Source organism: Schistocerca piceifrons, chromosome 4 (assembly GCF_021461385.2).
Source record: "Schistocerca piceifrons isolate TAMUIC-IGC-003096 chromosome 4, iqSchPice1.1, whole genome shotgun sequence".
Lineage (NCBI taxonomy): Eukaryota > Metazoa > Arthropoda > Insecta > Orthoptera > Acrididae > Schistocerca > Schistocerca piceifrons.
The window spans coordinates 996,319-1,016,824 of NC_060141.1; the positions used below are offsets into that span (position 1 = coordinate 996,319).

Below are 20,506 nucleotides of genomic sequence, written 5' to 3' on the forward strand. Positions count from 1 at the left end.
AACTAAAATGAGCTCTAACACGGAAATTAAGCGTTTCCGGACACATGTCCACATAACATCTTTTCTTTATTTGTGTGTCAGGAATGTTTCCTGAAAGTTTGGCCGTATCTTTTTGTAACACCCTATATAACAGAGACACTGCACAACACTATAGTTTTTTGGAAGTGAGAAACTAAACATAAGCGAGCAAAAGCTACGTTTTTTCGGTCGGAGGAAACGAAAACCTCTGTGAGACTGCTTGAATTTGCACGTGAGACGACCTGATTGGCTAACTACAATGCTAATTAACTGGAAAACGGCGAAACGCATCGAATTTTCTCTTAATAATTATTTCTCAGAACAACCTCCTCTGAAACACCCTTTCAAAATTTTCAAACTGTTTCTGACCATCATACATATATAAAATAGATGTATGTGTGTGTGTTCCATATCCATAAACCACTGGATTGATTTCAGCCTAACTTGGTACACATAATACTGTTGTCTGGAAACAAATACTGCGGGGTATGAAACACCTCGCTCCACTAGGGGTGAGAACGAAAAGGACTGGTAATGCTTGACATCTAGGCTGACTTAATGACTGGTGTGTTGTGTGGATAGCGTCAGAATGGGTTCCAGAGGCTATACATGCCGACGGGCATAGCTGAGCTGAGAGATGGAGGAGGTGAATAGGAGGAGGAAGGATAAGGAGGTGGACAGAGAAAGATTGTGGAAGAGATGAAGAGATTGAGGGGTGAGAGGGAGATGGCCAGAGAGAAGGGAGAGGAAGTGATAGACAGACAGAAGAGGGAGGGGATGCACAGAGATGGGGAGATGTAAAGGTGGGCAGAGAGAATGGGTGGAAGGAGATAGGCAGAGAGACAGGGAGGAGAAGATGGACTAATAGAAGCCTGGAAAAACAAATAACCGTACAAAGCCGAGTTCTCTGTTGGTAAATAAATAAACTAAATGTGCCAAACTCCAGTGTGCTTTGTAATCCATATTAAACTGTCTCTAAGAATAAGGGGTTTATTCTTAATTTTCATGTTGCCTGTTCTTCTGGGGTTAATGTTGTGTAGTGAACCATATAAACTCAAGGCATGAGTGCGTCAGGGCACCACATGGCCTCAAAGCTCTATCAATTTCGTAAGAATGGCTCTGAGCACTATGGGATTTAACATCTGAGGTCATCAGTCCCCTAGAACTTAGAACTACTTAAACCTAACTAACCTAAGAACATCACAAACATCCATGCCCGAGGCAGGATTCGAACCTGCGACCGCAGCGGTCGCACGGTTCCAGACTGTAGCGCCTAGAACCGCTCGGCCACCACGGCTGGCAATTTCGTAAGAAAATGGCAGCAGCTTTCTGCACTTTCGCCATTTCCACAGTGACGTTTCGGAGCTTTGCGTAGAAGTTTTGTCCGCATGCAGTCTACATAAATTCACATCACGCAATAACTTTAATTCCTGATATCTACGACACCTTCATGTTGTGTATGCCGTGCACACTCCTGCTTTTTAACACAACAGTTGTGTCCACAGGGATGTAAAGATACGTTACTGGTTGGACGACTAGTTAGGCACGCTATCGCATCTCGACTAGCCCGCTAAATCATCCGATCATATTCTCACAGAAGATGTCTAGGACAGGCATGTGAAACGTGGCAGTCAACATCCCAGAAATTTGGAAGCTCCGTGGGATCTAGCGAGTGACTCCAGCTGGAGACGGTCGTTCTGGACAAACCTGTCAACTCCCTGCGTCGTCGAACGCAGGCCTTCATCAGTGGTACGGGCAGTGTGCTGTGCTGCGGTATTGGGGCGATCGCTACTCGAAGGTCACTAATATTTTGTCTGATGTCCTGAACTGACATCAATAGAAGCTTGTCCTCAAGATTAGTGTTGATTATGAAACATAATACGTGCTTTATCAGTAGACATTGCTCTTTTCCTCTCGTGTGCTTATTAGTTAGTTCTAAGTTATTGTTTCTTATATTCTTTGATTAGGAGAGAGTCGTCAGCTTCGACACAACCTCCAGTCACCTGCGTGAGATTTTCTTGACAGTATACATTAACGAGCACATCACACTTTATGTGACATTAAGAGACTTGCTCAAACATTCTCGAGTTATCAGGCGAGACCTGCCGTCATGTTGTCGCAACATTTGGGCAATTTTCTCACTCGCCATGCTCAACTGAAGCGACCAATAGGAAACTCATCGAAAGCTGCATCAAGACAACGGCACAGCTTGGCTCACAACTCGAGAAGACTTTATCACAGGAATTCGCCGAGAAGGCCTGCAACCAAAGGAACATACAAATGTGATACTCACCACTTTTGTTCAGGTGCCGCTGACGAAAATTCCAGTCGTGCTGGTATTCGCCGAGAAGGCCTGCAACCAAAGGAACATACAAATGTGATACTCACCACTTTTGTTCAGGTGCCGCTGACGAAAATTCCAGTCGTGCTGGTCGGCACATCCTCTCCTGGCACTTACAGCTTTCATGATTTGGCGAAGAGCGCGTAGTAACTGCGAGAGAACAGGACGCCTCAGGTGATCCGTTGCCAGTGTTTCTTCGTTCCAATCCGTATCGTCCAACCTTTCAAAAGAAAATGGAGAGTGACTTGCTGTAGCAAATGTTAATCTAAAACAAACATTTTGACGAGGGGACTCGATACAGCTGTCAGAATTGGAACAAATACATGTTTGCCATCAGATGTACAAATTTATCAGATTTTTTCTTTATCCTCTGCCGGTTTCGGTCGTAGCGACCATCTTCACAGGAAGACTATGTCAACAAAACAAACGAACAATGTGTACGCAAGATAAAAGAAATGAGTTGTCAAGTTGAACAACCTAAACATGAGGAAGTACTTATGAAAGAGCTGTACCTAAATGGATATGCAATTCAACTTTCCACAGGATAAACTGAAAACCACTACTCTTCAAATGCCTACAGAACGACATATAACAGTCCATGATCAGAATATCAACCGTGATTGAGTTCACTATAATAAAACGAATCGATCATTAACATACCAACGCAAGGACACCTCTGTTTATATAAGTACCTCAAAGAACTTTTTCATATACCAGAAATCTAGATACCTTATAATACTCGGTTTGTGTTATACACAAGTATATATATTCACAAGCTGCGACATCGTCGCGAAAAACACAGTGACCCGTATATTGAATAAGTTTCCTTTAATTTCCGTCTATGGTCACAATTTTTTTTCTGTTTAACAGATTACCGGTTTCGGTCTTTAATGACCATCATCAGATCTGCAGCAAAAATGGGACAAATATAAATACACTCGCAAACTGTATACAGCTTAAGAACAATACGTAGAGCATATTGAAAAGTAGTGCTGACAAAATTTACATTTGTGCCCTTTAAATGTAAAGAGGCATACCTGTCTCATAAAATCAAAGTCCTAATGCACTGCAGCCATAGTGGCATAGTCAACTATTAAATGTGGAATCAGCACCTGCATCGTCAAATACATACAAATCACATCACATGCACAAGTCATGTTGTCAGTAAAACTACTGTTTAAAACTAGCTGCCGTACAGTAGCTGCCAGATGTTTGTGTAGTAAGTTGAACAGATGTCGCTAATGTCAGCACACACTGTTTTTCAATAATTAATTGAAACAGCGAAAATAAAAGGGGGGGATAGCACAGTTAAAATCTGTAATAAGCTCATAAAGTATAAAAAGTGTTACAGTACTAAAAAGCAATAAAAAGAACACGACAAAAGTAATATTGTTAAAAAGACGAAGAGTTAAAAACAGTGGTTGACATGTGCTCTAGGGCCAATATTCTGGGCAATAACATAAATATTAAACACCGTTGATATTGCACCGGGTAATATAAACAACATAAAACAAATCGCTAAATGAGTCATAAATGAAAGGAAATATAGTTCTGCACATAATCAGCGCCCCCTGTTAGCGCTAACTCTAGAATTCCGCACAGGCGGGAAGTGGTTGGAGGAACGTGACCGGCAGAGGGCTCCTCGTGCCCTGAGGTACTTTGTTGCAAGCAGAGAATGATGAAATACCACAACAGTGGATGATTTACATCATCTGAGTAGTGCAGTCAATGAAATGAATAAAGAAGGAACAAGAACCTACTAGAGTCATGCGTAAAACGTATGGAAACAAAGTAAATGTGTGATATACTCAATACTAGGAGAACTTACGAACACACTATAAATAACAGAGGCGTGGAGTGACTAGGGTAAAACATTGTCAAATAAAGCAAAGTAGGCATTGGGCACAAAATCGCTCTGCCAGTTAAGCAGTTTATCCGGTTCTCCATTTTTTGCTCTATAAATTTCAAGTTTATCCAGCAAATTAAGAGTAAGGCCCTTTTTCCACCCTGTGAAGAATACGCATACAGCTCTCAATGCTCCCTATGGAATTACCAGTATCAGACAAATGCTGTCCCAAAGCCGTTTTGTTTCGTGGCTGTGAGTGTTCATTGAACCACAATTTAAAAGAGCGACCTGTTTGACCTGTATAATATTTGTCACAGTTACTGCAGTCGATCCTATATACTCCAGAGCCATCAAATTTATCATAGTTCCCTTTCAACTTATGTTTAATTCGTATTTTTATAGTGTTATTGACCTGAAAGCCACATCTGACATCAGACGTTTTTAAACGTTTTTCTATTTGCAGGGACATTTTGCCGTTAAATTTCATGGGAATAGTTTTTATTCTATCTTTGCCGGTTCTCTTTTGTGTGTGGGTGTGTGTGTGCCTGCTGTTTGTTAAACGTTTCTTTAGTTTTACTGACAACATGACTTGTGCATGTGATGTGATTTGTATGTATTTGACGATGCTGGTGCTGATTCCGCATTTAATAGTTAACTATGCCACTGTGGCTGCAGTGCATTAGGACTTTATTTTTATGAGACAGGTATGCCTCTTTACATTTAAAGGGCTCAAATGTAAATGTTGTCAGCACTACTTTTCAATATGCTCTATGTATTGTTCTTAAGCTGTATTCAGTTTGCAAGTGTATTTATATTTGTCCCATTTTTGCTGCAGATCTGATGATGGTCATTAAAGACCGAAACCGGTAATCTGTTAAACAGAAAAAAATTGTGACCATAGACGGAAATTAAAGGAAACTTATTAAAAGATATATATGGTCAACCATCAATAAAATACAAACTGTGATGTCTGTCTCTAAAAGAACATAACATTTACAATGCGTCTGGGTTGTTAACAGCATGAAGAAATATAGTAGCCAGAAGAAACGATATACTGAAAAACATCTACTAAAGAACACCTCTTGTATACACTTACCTTCAGTAGGCGCAAAAGAAAAGTATACATCTCTTTACAGTCCAGAATAATATACGTCATCGAAACAGCTCAGTTAACAGTTATTGATGCAATATTATCTAAGGAAACCTTTATGTGAGGGATTCGTTACCAAGTCACATTTAATTTATTAATATAGGACAGCACAACCAACTGGCCGCTGGCGGCTAAGAAACGCCGGGACTGGCGACAGACATGCACCCGTTTAAATGCTACCCTACCTATCAACTCCCCCAAGTTCTGGTCAGCCTTCCGTCGCCTTACCGGGACTAAACCCCCCCTCCCCACTACTATCCTCTTCACCATGATGATCACCCCTTCCCTGACTCCCTTAGTAAGGCCAATAACTTTGCCTCTTACCTGTCCGATGTGTTTTCGATCCCCGATGACCCCCAGTTCGATTACTCCGTCTTCCCGGATGTCCGCGATCGAACTGGCACCTCTGTCCCTCCCCTCGCACCTGGTTTCCAGTACTTGGACAACATTGCACACACAGAACTCAATGCCCCTATCACTACACAGGATCTCATTGCTACACTCCGCACAAAACGCAACACCGCTCCTGGTCACGATCGTGTCACCTACCGGCACCTTGTAAGTAGGCTGTTTATGTTTTCTTATTGGCAACGTTACATAGCGCTCTGTATGAAAATCACTGGCTGTGCTGTGTGCAGTCTGTGGCTAGTTTGCATTGTTGTCTGCCATTGTAGTGTTTGGCAGCTGGATGTTAACAGCGCGTAGCGTTGCGCAGTTGGAGGTGAGCCGCCAGCAATGGTGGATGTGGGGAGAGAGATGGCGGAGTTGTGAAATTTGTAAAAATGGATGTTATGAACTGCTGTATACATTATGACTGTTAAGGTAAATACATTGTTTGTTCTCTATCAAAATCTTTCATTTGCTAACTATGCCTATCAGTAGTTAGTGCCTTCCGTAGTTTGAATCTTTTATTTAGCTGGCAGTAGTGGCGCTCGCTGTATTGCAGTAGTTCGAGTAATGAAGATTTTTGTGAGGTAAGTGATTTGTGAAAGGTATAGGTTAATGTTAGTCAGGGCCATTCTTTTGTAGGGATTTTTGAAAGTCAGATTGCGTTGCGCTAAAAATATTGTGTGTCAGTTTAAGCACAGTCTTCTATAATTTTTCTAAGGGGATGTTTCATATGGCGACCCTGCCAGGATACCTCACTGGAATCTTCTGATGTTTTCTTGTAGTTTGTGTATTTAGTGTAGCTTTTGTTTATTGCTAGCACGTAATTATAGAGAGAATTTCCTTGGTAGTTGTGGTTTTTCATTGTTGCACAGTAAAACAGTTGTGGCATGCATGTAGATTTGCACCAAGTATTTCGCAGCTGCGCTTGCAATTAACTAGATATTATTTTCAGTGCTATGTTAATGTGTTCCCCTATTTTTCCTCTTCAAATTGTGTTTTTCTGTGTTGTCGTGTGAAATATTGTGACAATAATGGCGTGTGAAAAACGTAATACTAGGCCCCAAAGTAAACTGAGAAATGACAGTGAAGACGAAAGTAGTGTGTTAGCGCCACCGTGTAATGAATTAACTAATGTTCAACATATTAATTTGGTAATTGTGCATAGGGAAATGGAGCGGGCGGCAAACAATGGCGTAGGCAGTGAAACAATTAGTGAACAGGGAAGCATTATCGATCGATCGCTCGGCAACAGCTCGCCTCAAGAATCCAAAATGATAGGACACAATTTTGCAAATACTGTAGATTCACTTTTTGCGTCCTCACCGTTCTCTCAAATAAGTCAAGACACATTTTCTGCTTGTCAAAATGTGAATGTTGCCGGTGCAAATGCACTGCCGAAAAGCGTAGAGGAACAGATTCCAGACACTAATGCATTGTTATTACAGTTAATGCAACAAATGGGACAAAGGCTACAAAAGTTAGACACAACGCTTGAACAAAATCAGAAACAAATGGGACAAAATCTCCAGAAGTTAGACACGATGGAACAGAATCTTCAAAAGTTAGACACAATGGAACAACACCAGAGACAAACACAGCAACAGTTAGACACAGTGAAACAAAATCTTAAAAAGTTAGACACAATGGAACAAAATCTTCAAAAGTTAGACACCACACTTGAACAAACACGTGAAGATTTAACTACTGAGTTACATAACATCGAATCGAAATGTCAAAAAGTCTGTAATGACGTAAAAACACAAATTTGTGAGCATTTCCAACTTATTTTTTCGCGTCATGAAAATGCATTACAGAATCACGAAGCAGCCATAAAAGAACTGCAGACTATTATTCATGAAAATCATGAGACCTTGCAAGCTAAAATTGACTCAGTTGCATCTGCCGATTCGGTTACGCAACTTGCAAAAACTGAAGAAAACTTAAAGGACACAGTAGATACGATTTCAACACAAATGGACATTCTGAAACTTGGTTCAGAAAAACACACTGAGGAAATAAGTACACTATCGGAGAAAGTAGCCGAACTTTCGGATCAGTTCACTAACTTATCTACGAAGGTAGATGATAATCTGAATGACACAAAACCAGTAGTCTTTAATGACACAGAAGAGTGCGAACAAATTAGGAAAGTGAAACAAAATCTGAATCAAATTAATACGCAACACCAAAGAGAAATCCGCGAAGTACAAGATCAGCTGACACAGGTAATACAAGAATTACGTATTTCAGAGGACACTCGCGCTCCAATACAGGAAGAGGGACATAGGAATACGGAACAGCCACAAAATAATAACACTGGGCACTTTGGAAATTATGAAAGAAATTGGCAAGGTACACCGAATTTTGAGATGGAACCGCCGAAACAACGTAACAATGACCGACATGCGACTCGCCGACATGATGATTTTGACTATATGCTGTTCATTACTACACGTAAATTCAAAACGTTTAAGAATTCTGCCAACGACATTCATCCACAAGCGTGGCTCCATCAATTCTCTCATTGTTTTCCTCCCAACTGGTCATTGGAGCACAGGTTAGAATTTATGTGTGGCTACCTGGAGAATGAACCAGCTGTAGGAATGCGATCGGTCATTCACGATTGTCACAGTGAAGGAGAATTTTACCATACGCTCCTCTCAGCATATTGGTGTCAAGCTACACAAGACCGAGTAAAACATAGCATCATAATGATGAAACATTTCGAACAATCTGAATTTTCCAGTCTTGCGAAATATTTTGAAGACATGTTGCATAAGAATCAATATCTTTCAAACACATACAGCCCTTCAGAACTCATCTGCATTTGCTTAATGAAATTGCCTGAACATTTAAGAAATATTATTTTGGTAGGGCGTTGCAAAGACGACATTGAAGCTTTTCAGGGACTCTTACAAGAATTAGAAATTGACACAGACAGTCGCGGGATGCGAAAACAGGAAAACAATCACTACAGGTCACATCCGTCACAATTCCGTGACGATAGAAACAATAACTGGACACAACAATTCTATTCTTACAACGTAAATCGTGACCAAAAGAGACACCACCCGTATAACAACCACTGGCAGAGTAATAGTTACAGAGAGAGATCGCATTTCCGTAGTAATGACTATCACAGAGACAATCAGAGAAACAGACAATATAGGAACCAAAATAATTATTGTCACGGGAGACAGAATAACTTGAGACGCAACAGTCCACCGTGCAGTGATAATTCAGGGAGAAATTCTCCACCACTTAACCGACAGGAAAGAAACTATGCAATCTACCGACATGACAACAGACGATGTGATCGTAACGACAGACGTGAATTTCATCAGAACTGGCAGGATTTAAACAGGGCTGGGCCATCTCGGCAAGGCGAATTTGTAGAAGTTAGGTCTCCAAATCCCAGTAACGACGCGCGCCAACAAAGGAACAGACAATGAGATGCACCGCAGGCAGCTGCGTGCGCCGGCTGGCTCAGGGAAAAATAGCATACACGCTAACCTTTAAAAAAATTTTAGCATTCCTTACCGATGTATACAACATGATAATTGCTTTGAAGTCGAAACTCTGCGCGCTATAAAGAGTAAAGGTTTACACCACATTTCACATGTAAAACCGTTTATTGATAGATAATCTGCTTTTTAACTTTGTCTTTGCCATAAAACGTTTCACTTCACGTTACTAGTATGCTTTAGAAACTGTTACCATGCAACAATGTTTGAAGTTAAATATCCAGTCAAGAACCAAGAGAACTTATTTAAACAGAAATTATGAGTGCGTTGTTATAGTGAACAGACGACACAATGTTGTTATTTGTACATTCTTGCTTGTTAGTCGCACAATTACGTAACGACTATAAGACTCACATACTTAGAACATTTAGCAGTACTGCTAATGAGATTCTAATGCAACATTTTGGTTTACTTGAAAATACATTCTGGATTTAAGGTACTTTCTGTGAGATACCAGATGAGACAGTGGTTAGTTTATGTGACAGCTACACGATTTTATCACGACGCTACTAATGAGTGACAATTTACAATGTTGCTTTTGCGGTGTTTCTGTTTCATATCTGCACAGTTTTTCTGTATTATTCTGGAAAGTAAAACATGTTTTAGTAGTAACTTTTGTGGTATAGCTACAATGAGGCAGCCTCTTTCGTAGCACAACAATACGTTACAGCACAGTACGTTCTTCATCACAACAATAAGCGTAATAACTAAGATATCTATACGCAAAGCAATTCACTTTTGTTTATCATGAGGTAAGTACATTGACTTCTGCAGAACTTAGCTTTCGGAGGACGATAACTACGACATTTCCACAGAGTTTATCTTACAACAAGACGCAAAGTTTAGCGCTACAGTACACGTATTTGAGTGATTAATATTATACTTAAATCATTTATTTTCAAAGATATTTGAAGTACAATGACACAAAGGTTTTCCGTTATACATTTCATTCCATTGCTGTAATCTGTAACACCTGAGGGTATAATTACATTAATCCTCAGGGGGGTACACGCTTACTTTGTGTATCATGTGTTTGGCAAGCACAAGGAGCCCTAGCTAATATGGTATTTGCTTATACAACTTTACACATCAGTACCATATTTCTCTAACACATAATTACACAACTATTTGATCATTTAACTGAGAGAGACAAACTTTTTTACTACGGCAGTGACACATGTTTACGTAATTACACCGTTGGATAACTTCACACTTACGAAATTGTATTTTGTCTGTACTTTGTGAACTGTTCATATTTTTTTGGACCCATTGTGATATTATGAGAGCTTTCAATGATATATTTGGTATGAGATCACGATTTTTAAAGTACGTTTGAGGCAGATGACACTTTTGACATGAGCAGAGAATTTTTTTTAGGTATTGTAATTATTGGAGGAAGCTACGACGATTTTGAGAGTTGACTGAAGTGTTATGATGTTATTATTACAATGACTATGTGTATTATGCTATTGCGGTATGTTTATGATCAATAAGCTGATGCTATATGAGTTATTTGATTATGCTACGTATGTTATGATGAAATATTGAAGAAGTGTCGACGAATAAGGTAAGGAATAATGAGTAGTGGTTAGGGACTCTGGTTTGGGAAAAAGGTTGTTGGAAACAAAGAATCGTACTTTAAGAGTTATGAAATGTATGTAAATGCGTGAATGTATTACAATGCTGACGAAAATTTTTTGGGCACTGTCATATCAATAGGATTTTGTTTCTACAGATTTGTAACCCAAATTCTTGACCTGTGAAATATTTTTATATGAGACTGTCACTGTAGCGGAAACTGCCGTCGTAAATATTTCAGCAAGAAAGGTAAGTGGCCTTGGTGTAATGCGTTTTGGGCGTCCAGCTGAGAGGTAAATGTCTGACAAAAGAAAGCCATTAGGCGCAAAAAAAAAAAGAAAGATGAGGCCATTATCCTCGCTATTGACATTTCCTTGTTGAAAGCATACTGTGGAGCTCTTAATTTATGATATTTACTAAAATGCCTAATGAAACGATGAGAAACATTTCACGGCTACTGTCTTGCTAGTTGAAAAAAATGCCATATGGCTTGCTTTATGTATTTATTTACTCGTTTTGTTTAATATCATGTTTCTAGCTGCAGCAGCATTGGTTAAAATAAAATTTAATAGATGTACTAATATAAATATTTTATGCCTACAGATCCAGTAAATAATTTTATGATCTATTCAAAAAACGAAGGAGCATAAAAAGACGTTTCCCTTCACAGGAATTGCATACGGAATTTTCTTTTCAACTACTTGGTAATATTTTTCGTAGAATAAGTTGTGGTGCACCACTTTAATTACATAGACATTAAGATGTGAATATACATTTCCCTTGTCTGCATTATTGTCTTTAGTGTAATGTTTTTTTCTGCTTGAGCTATGTCATGTTTAGATATAAGTTATTTCTGCTGCTGTTTGCCAGGCATAGTGTTACTGAATTTGAGTTTGTGTTACTCTTCTAAGCCAGTTTACTACTGATTTATTTTTCTTGTTTGCTGCACAGTGCCTTATATTAGTTGTAATATTGTTGCTTACTTTGCCAATTTGCATTTTTTTGTCATTGCAGTTTACGTTAATTGTTTTGTGCTGCTGCATTGCCTCGTCCCTTAGTTTAGCATCTGAGCTCAGTAGATTTAAGTTAGCTTAAGAGGGGGTAGCCTATAAGAGAATGAGTTGCGATGAATTTGAAGAAATGCACTGAGAGGTTGAACGAGAAAAATACAGAAGGCATGTTTGGATAGGATTTTTTTGGTGGAAGCAAAGGTTGAAATAAGACAAACGATCTATGGAATTAAGTTTTGGGTTGGACTGCAGTACCAAATGTTACACTGAAAACAAACCCTGTCCTTTCCTTTTGTGTTATCCCACTATGTTTTTGTGTACCCTTGTGTATTTGGTTTCTTCCTGTCTCTGTGTAGTTTCATAGAATTTTTTCTTCTTTTAATATTAAGCTACATTCACTATGATGAGGAATACTGTTCTCCTCAAATATAATTGGTATTAATAATATGTTATTTAACTTGTAAAGATGTTTAGACATTATTTATTCTGTTTTGTTTTAATGCTCATGTGTGAAGTTGATGTTTCAATAATTATTCTGATCTTTTATATATTTATTTATGTCATAATTCCTGTAACACTGATGTATATGTCTATTTCTATTCTTTTGTAAAGCCTGTTTTACTACAAATGTTATCTGTATTGTTATGTTCTTTAATGATGTATTTTGTACCTTTGTTACTGTATTCTTATGTTATAAAATTGTAATTGACACCAGTTCATCAAATTAAGTAACTTGTAAGTTACATTTCACTGCACACGTTTCTGTTGGTCATAGTATATGGACAATATGTGAGAAGTAGGGACTGATAGTGTTTGCACATGTGTTAATAATTCAGCAAGGGACTGGATAACAGCATTGCTGGTTCTAAGGACAATTCCACAAACTTTGTGAGTGCACAAGTGGTGGTTATGGACTTGCTATATTATCCGCAAGACTCTTCAATGGTGATTGTGCACCTGCACAGTCACAACAGATGGCTGCTAGCCATCTCCACAAGGACTACAGTGGGTCAGCATCTTTGATGGCATACACATAATGGTACCATTATCTTTACAAGGACTACAGTGGGTCTGCACCTCTGGTGGCCCACCAATATCACAATCTCTACCAGGACTACAGTGGGGTCTACTCTGTGATGACCTACCTACCAATATTCTTCATAATTCGACTGACTCTGCTGTGGGTTTGCTCTGTTGTGGCCCATTACCTGTCTGCATGTCAAGAGTCAGCACTGTCTTTCCGTTGGAAGGGCAACACTACTTCTTCAAGACTGCATGGAAATCCACTACTTCTGTGTGCAATTTTTTTAGTAATGAGACTTTGTAAAAACAAAAACTGTAATTACTACTATGATGAATGATCAGGACTGTCTTTATGGACTGTGAGAAAATTTTAGCTTTTGACCAACATTGTATCAATAAGTGTGTGCATTTGATTTCTTTGTTACTGTAATTATGAAAAATTTTATCAAATCATTATTGGCCACTGCCCAAAACAATTTGTAAAATTTTTTGTTGGGAGCAGGGGGGCTATGTAAGTAGGCTGTTTATGTTTTCTTATTGGCAACGTTACATAGCGCTCTGTATGAAAATCACTGGCTGTGCTGTGTGCAGTCTGTGGCTAGTTTGCATTGTTGTCTGCCATTGTAGTGTTTGGCAGCTGGATGTTAACAGCGCGTAGCGTTGCGCAGTTGGAGGTGAGCCGCCAGCAATGGTGGATGTGGGGAGAGAGATGGCGGAGTTGTGAAATTTGTAAAAATGGATGTTATGAACTGCTGTATACATTATGACTGTTAAGGTAAATACATTGTTTGTTCTCTATCAAAATCTTTCATTTGCTAACTATGCCTATCAGTAGTTAGTGCCTTCCGTAGTTTGAATCTTTTATTTAGCTGGCAGTAGTGGCGCTCGCTGTATTGCAGTAGTTCGAGTAATGAAGATTTTTGTGAGGTAAGTGATTTGTGAAAGGTATAGGTTAATGTTAGTCAGGGCCATTTTTTTGTAGGGATTTTTGAAAGTCAGATTGCGTTGCGCTAAAAATATTGTGTGTCAGTTTAAGCACAGTCTTCTATAATTTTTCGAAGGGGATGTTTCAACCTTCGTGAAGCTCCTGTCTCTTTGCTCTCCACCCTGGCCAGGCTCTACAATGTAGTCCTGTCCACTGGTTACTACCCCGACCTGTTGAAAACCTCCCGTATCCTAATGTTCCTTAAACTTGGTAAACCGCCGTCCGCTGTCTCCTCCTACCGTTCCATCAGCCTTACCTCGGTCTGCAGCAAGGTTCTGGAATCTATCCTCACCCGACGCATCCACCAGCATCTCCGCAGCACCATCTCCTTCCCGTTACCCAGTGTGGCTTTCGTCCGTCCTTCTCTTCTGACGACCTTCTCCTTCACCTCACTCATCTCCTTTCTGACCAGCTTAATTCCCGTCGCTCCGCAATCTTCCTCTCCCTGGACCTCGAACGAGCTTATGACCGCGTATGGCATTCCGATCTCCTCTTCAAGCTCCAAACCTTCGCCCTTCCCATTAACTATGTCCGTCTGATCGGCTCCTTTCCCTCCCGCCGTCGTTCCTCTGTCACCATCCATAACACAGATTCCTACATCTTTTTCCCCTCCACCGGTGTGCCCCAAGGCTCCGTCCTCTCCCCCCTTCTGTACCTTTTGTACACGGCGGACATGCCGCCGCCGTCACCCCCCGTCCACCTTCTCCAGTTTGCCGATGACACCGCCTTCCTTGCCCTTGCCCCCACCTTGCCGCGCTCCCAACACCTTCTCCAATACCTTCTTGACCGGTTCACCGCTTGGTGCAACCAGTGGTTGCTCAAGGTCAATCCCTCCAAATCCCAGGCGATCATTGTAGGCAAAACCACCCCTTCCTTCCGCCTCCTTGATTTCTATCTCACCATCTATGGCCGTCCTATCGCCCTCACTCCCACCCTTAAGTACCTTGGCGTCACCCTCGACCGTCGCCTCTCCTGGACTCCCCATCTCCGGACAATCCAAGCCAAGGCACGCTCCCAACTCCATGTCCTCAAGCTCCTTTCCGGCTGTACATGGGGTCTGGACCCCTCCACCATCCTCCACACCTATAAATCCCTCATCCGCCCTATCCTTTGTTACGCCCATCTGGCCTGGATCTCTGCCCCCCTACCTTTTATAAATCCCTCCAAATCCTTGATCGCCATGCTCTCCGCCACGCCCATCGCATCTGTCTCCCCTCCCCCAGACGGATTCTGTACGATCTCATCCCCTTCCCCCACCTCCTCCTTTTCCTTGAAAGGATACGGATCCTGTACACCTCCTGCAAACTCGATCCTCCTCATCCACTTGTCTCACCCATCCTCTCCCACCCCCACCTGCTGCCGCGCCTGTATTCCCACGTCCCACCCGGTCTTCATCTCTCCACCCTCCTTACCCTCTCCCAAGGTGGCTTTCGCAAGCTCCCCCTCCCTGATGATGTCCTCCTCCCCTCCATCTACCCCTATTATCAATTTTGATCCTCCCCCCACTTCCTGTGTGCTTTCCTTTCGGCACCCTCCCTCCCTTCTCTTTCCTTTTTCTCCATCTCCCTCCCTCCGCCCCTCTTCCCCCAGGCTTCCCCTCACCCTTCCTCCCTCCCCCTCTCTCCCCTGCCCATGGCATCTCTGCTCTCCCCTCTCCCTCTCCAACCCCCCCCTCCTCCTCTCTTGGCAGGTCCCCGGACTCGTACACGGTTAGTGAACATTCACGCACCGGAGATCAACGCCTTGTGTTCTGTGTGTGCCATCGTTTTGTGCTTAAGTGGTTCAGTGTTATTCGTTTTGTGCACCTACGTTCACATGTGACAATTTTCGTCTCTGTATGTGTCCAAGTGTCTGAACAATTTTATCTTGGACTCTACGCCCGTGAACGGCACCTTGTATTTTAAAAAGTGTTTGTCTCCGTTTATATGTCCACTATCTTATTATAGTCTGTCTGTAAACTCAAGAGCGAGCAGTGCTTTTGGTGGGGGAAGCGGCCTTTCCCAGAAGAGCCCTGCCACTGGCCTACAGGGGCACCCAAAATCAGTTGCCCGTTACCCGCCTAGCGGTGTAGATCAGCGAGCAGTCATACACGTCGTTCTGTTCGTGGGATCTGAATTGCCAGTGTCAGACAGGTAATTTTGTATGCTTACTGATATACTTCGGAATCCGGAAGTGATGGATAATCGCCCTGTATTGCAAGAAAATGTGCAGAATTTGGAGAAGAGGAGGTATTTATGGAGTAACGAGTGTTCGATTGTCTGTAATGTTACAACATCATGTGTTAAAGAGGCGGCACAAAAGAACTATGGGCTAATATTACCAGTCCCAATCAGAGGGCTGCAATTTATGCAAACGTCAGCCTCGCCACAATAGCACGCATAAGGAAGAACGCGAAAATAAACCGCGTGGTTTACTGGAACCGCCACGAAGGAAAACTGATAATTTTGGGAGGAAACTCTTCGTTATAGGCAGTTTCACAAAATCGGTCATTCGACAAACGATGGAGGACTTTCACATAAACCAAAAAATAATGACGACATTATGGAATTTACTTACTGCCGTAAAAAAAAATCTGTTTTCTTTGGCAGAAAGATGTTTTACGTAAGACACAGCGTAAAATGGGATTTACCTGGAAATTTCTAGCTTTTAATAGAAACATAAAGTAAGAACAAGGCTTAAATTCTACAGATTGATTGCACCATACGGGGTTCGTTTTACGAATAGCAGTAGAGGGTACATACATTCACATGAACAGGCATTCGGTTCTGTATTTGCAGCAGAATTCTGACTTCCGTTCCTACGTTAATATTACTTCCTCTATAATGTTGTGTTTCGGAAGAAGCTATCGTCTTTTGGATTCATTATGGTCTTAACGCAATTGTCTAAAAATAAACGCTGCCAGGACGTAACTGTACACGGCGTCGACAAAAATTTAAAACGCGCGCCGCGACAGGTCCGGTACTAAGTTGTGAAACAGCCTGTAGAAGCGCCTCGTGACGTAGCTGGGTAGGCAGAGTGGGGACTCGCTCGCTCGCTCTTCAGTTTACCGAAAGACTATATCTCTAATTGTCTTCATTTGTATCTTTGTGTTTCTCTGAGGCCAAAGAGCGGCGTAGTAAGCTGCTGCAGGCCTGCCTGTAAACGGGTTTCAAAATAACAATAAAGAAAAAAAACTGGCCGCTGTTGAAACGAGTACATGACAGTAGTTATTTATATATTGGGAATCAAGATGTTTCATATTTTAAATATCATCTCCTAGTAATCGATTTGTGTTACAGAAAAGACAAAATATTGTCACATTAATAAAAATAAGTTGAGGAAATTAAATCAGCCCTCTCTTTGAATATGAGAAATTTTATCTATAAATGTATTTAAAAAACAAATGTGTAAAAATTATATGAAATATATAAATTACATCTATCTCTTAAAGAACGTGTAATATTAGCACTGCACTTAATCTAGACCTCTAACATCACACATCCTAGATCTTAAGCACTGCCTAATTAGACCTCAAGCACGACATAATCGAGACCTTGCCTCTGCACAGTCTTGCTCCAGGCATCTCGTGACTCAGAATTGGGGAAATTTCTCAGTTAGATATCGGCGATCACACTGTGTGGATATCAAGTAGTACAAGTACTTCAACTTCATGCTGAGCTGTGCTCTCCTTGCTCTGGCGCATCGCCAGAGGGGGGGGGGTCTCAGTTCTTAGCGTGCGATCGCTGGCGGCTTTTGGGGAGACGGGCCGCACTGGGCAGGGCGCGGGCAGTTTGTGGCAGGCGGCCCGCGTGGACGGCCGCGTTTCGCGAGCGGGACCGATAGTGCGGCGAGCTGTCTAGAGGTGGGGAGCCACGCGCTGTCGCTGTTTGTGTTGCACCTCATCCAAAAGGGCGGCGAGGCGATGCGCCTGGAGCCGTGATGTTCTGCCGTTTGTGTTATCGAGTTCCAGGCTTCTTGTGGTAAAATTGATCATTCCTTGTGCATTGTACGCCCCCCCCCCCCCCCCCCCCCGTCCCCGTCCCTTAAATACGACGTGGTGGTTTAAACTGTGGCCTTTGGTCTGTGAAACTGTAGCCGTTGGTATTCAAAGCTGCCTCACGAGACTACTCTTGCTTGCTAGTATGTGCCGGTTGTTTGCCACTTATTTTGCTGCCCGTAAAGTTGCACCGGTGAGATTGCCTCCTAGTAGAGCGACGCTCACTGTTTGACAGTTTGAATCTGCCTGTAGTCGCGTGTGTGTGTTCACCGTTAAATGGTAGATTGTCAACTTGATTTGCAAGTTTGCATCTTGCGGCTTCGCGTCGTGGCTTTCTTGTCGTGTTCCCCGAATTTTCCTGTTGTTGTTAACGTGTAGCGTTGAATGACGGTTTGTTTAAAGGGAAACAACAAGAGGAGCCTCTCAACAGAGCGACGTTGAGTGTTCAGTCAGCGTACAGTTGAAATTTTTGTTATAACCCAATACGTCCGTGATTATTAATTACTTGGCAAGATTACTACCTTTCGACAGAGCTCCGTTGATATTTCCTGTTGTTATTAACGTGCGCCGTTGAATCATACTTTGTTTAACGGCAAGCCGCGAGAAGAGCCTTTCGACAGAGAGCCGTTGAGTGCTTAATCACAGTACAGTTCAATATACTGTTATTATCAATGTTTTGCAGACTCTAGCAGTTGTACTCTGGGCTTGTGTGACTTGGTTGGTTACATAGTTTTAGTTTTTTAAAATAGATATATATGTAGCTGTTTAAGCCCCCTTTATGTATGTGTATGTTGGCTTGCAGCAGGTTGGCGACTGATTATTAGCGTTGGCAGCAAGATAACGTAGTTATATATAGATATTGCTGTTTAAACTTTCTTATTTTTAATGTATGTATATGCTGGGTCGCAGCAGGTCTGGTGACTAAGTATTACTGTTGTCAGTAACACCCGCTACTTGTTACTTCAACGATTATGTTATTGTAGTCCTTTATCCATGTCTGTTAATATTTAAAAGGGTAAAATAATTCTGGCCATTTGATAGTCTTACCCTCAGCAGATTTACCAGGTATCTTACGGTCATCTTCTGTAGTATTCTGGGCTTCTTGCTTGGTTGATTAGACTTTTCTAGTTTTAAGTACATACATTTTTCGCAACAGGTCTGAGAACTGACCTCTCATTATTGAGAATTGTGCCCCAGTTGTTGGTTTGATTGTGTAGTGACCATAATTTCGGTATATCCATTTATATCCATTCTTCCGACTTAAGGTTTGGGAACACAAGAAACGTCTGTATTTATGATCATTGCAGGGCCGACATTGGTTTCCGATGTTCTGCACCCAGCCGTGATCCTGTACCCTGTACCTTGGCCGCGCATTTGGGTTGAGAGAGTTGCCTATTCTGAGGCACGCCACTCGCTATCTCTGTCGGAGGCTGTATTGCTCGATCCCCCGCAACTTAGCCTAGCCCTCCCACTCCCACTAATACTTAACGACAAATCCAGACTTGAGTAGGACCATATCAGTAGTAGCAGAGCGTGGTTATTTCCGGGTTACGAGCAGAGTGTGTCGGGTTTCATACGAGCATAGCCACCAGGAGCTGTCCATAGTTGTCATACTTAAAAACTGACCATCTGCGTTATGACCTAACCATTCGTCAACAGTCAACCCACGGGACTGTACCTGAGTTAGTAAATAGGTTGTGGGTTACATTACACGAGCCAATTGTTATTTCTCCTGACATTCTGCGGAAGGTTGACCAAGTTATACCTTTGAGTGAGCAGGCTGTTGACCAGCTCGAGCAGAACTTGAATTTTGTTGGAGAGTACTCTAGTCATTCCGAAAGAAAGGGCAAGAATTTAGGCCCAATTTTGCCATTGGCAGGACAGAGCAGGTGATCTTATCTCCATGCAAACCGATAAACGGTCCAAGGAGGAGATAGACGAGTTAGCGAGCAGAATTACTGTTACAAGCCAAAGCCAGTACTGTTGCAATAGAGGCAGAATTCGAAGTTATGCATTACCAAACACTCCAGCCAGGCAGTCCCAAACAGCAAGGTGCTGGCATATTGGAGGGAGAGGTGACGGTACAGTTTGCCAGATTGCCGAGCCCACTCATGCATTTGCTACGAGATGTCACACAGCTCGCCATTGCCAGTATTGACCAAATTCAACATTTTCTCTGGTTGGTCGTGCGTCTCCAGCTGCATGCTGAGACGTTGGGGTTGCTGGAAGCTACCATTCTGCATATGTTGTATCCGCTCAATGTGAGGACCCTGTCTACGATCTTATTGGAATTACTGCAAGAACGACCTACCCTCGCCTACCTCCAACGGACTATGATTACATCTAAGCTTTCACCTAGAGCCCGCAACGAATTGGCGCGTTGAGGTACCACCTGAGCCGTTAGTGCAATATATCGACCGAGTTCGTACTGCTGAACGAGCCTTAAGTATGGAGGTTGCTGAACAGCGGAGTGTGGAGGTTATTCTGCAGGGGATGAGACCTGAGGATCGATCAAGGGCGTAGTTCGCTGGGAAGCCTACTTCCTACTACCTACTCCCAGTTACCTGAGTTGGCTACCTTTATAGAGGTCCTTCGGGTCGCTGTTGAGCAGAGAGGCCTGAATTTTCGTTTGAGCTAGCACAATTGCCCCATCGGTCGTTAACTG

General features: G+C 42.0%; 1 protein-coding gene across 1 annotated transcript in view; it reads right to left on the reverse strand.

The window, feature by feature from the left end:
* The window catches only part of LOC124794831, a 228,074-nt gene that overhangs the window by 157,999 nt on the left and 49,569 nt on the right, over window positions 1-20,506 (reverse strand). The window contains exon 2 of the mRNA XM_047258496.1: window positions 2,407-2,579. Within this exon, the coding sequence (XP_047114452.1) occupies window positions 2,407-2,579 (173 nt within the window). The remainder of the gene's footprint in view (window positions 1-2,406; window positions 2,580-20,506) is intronic.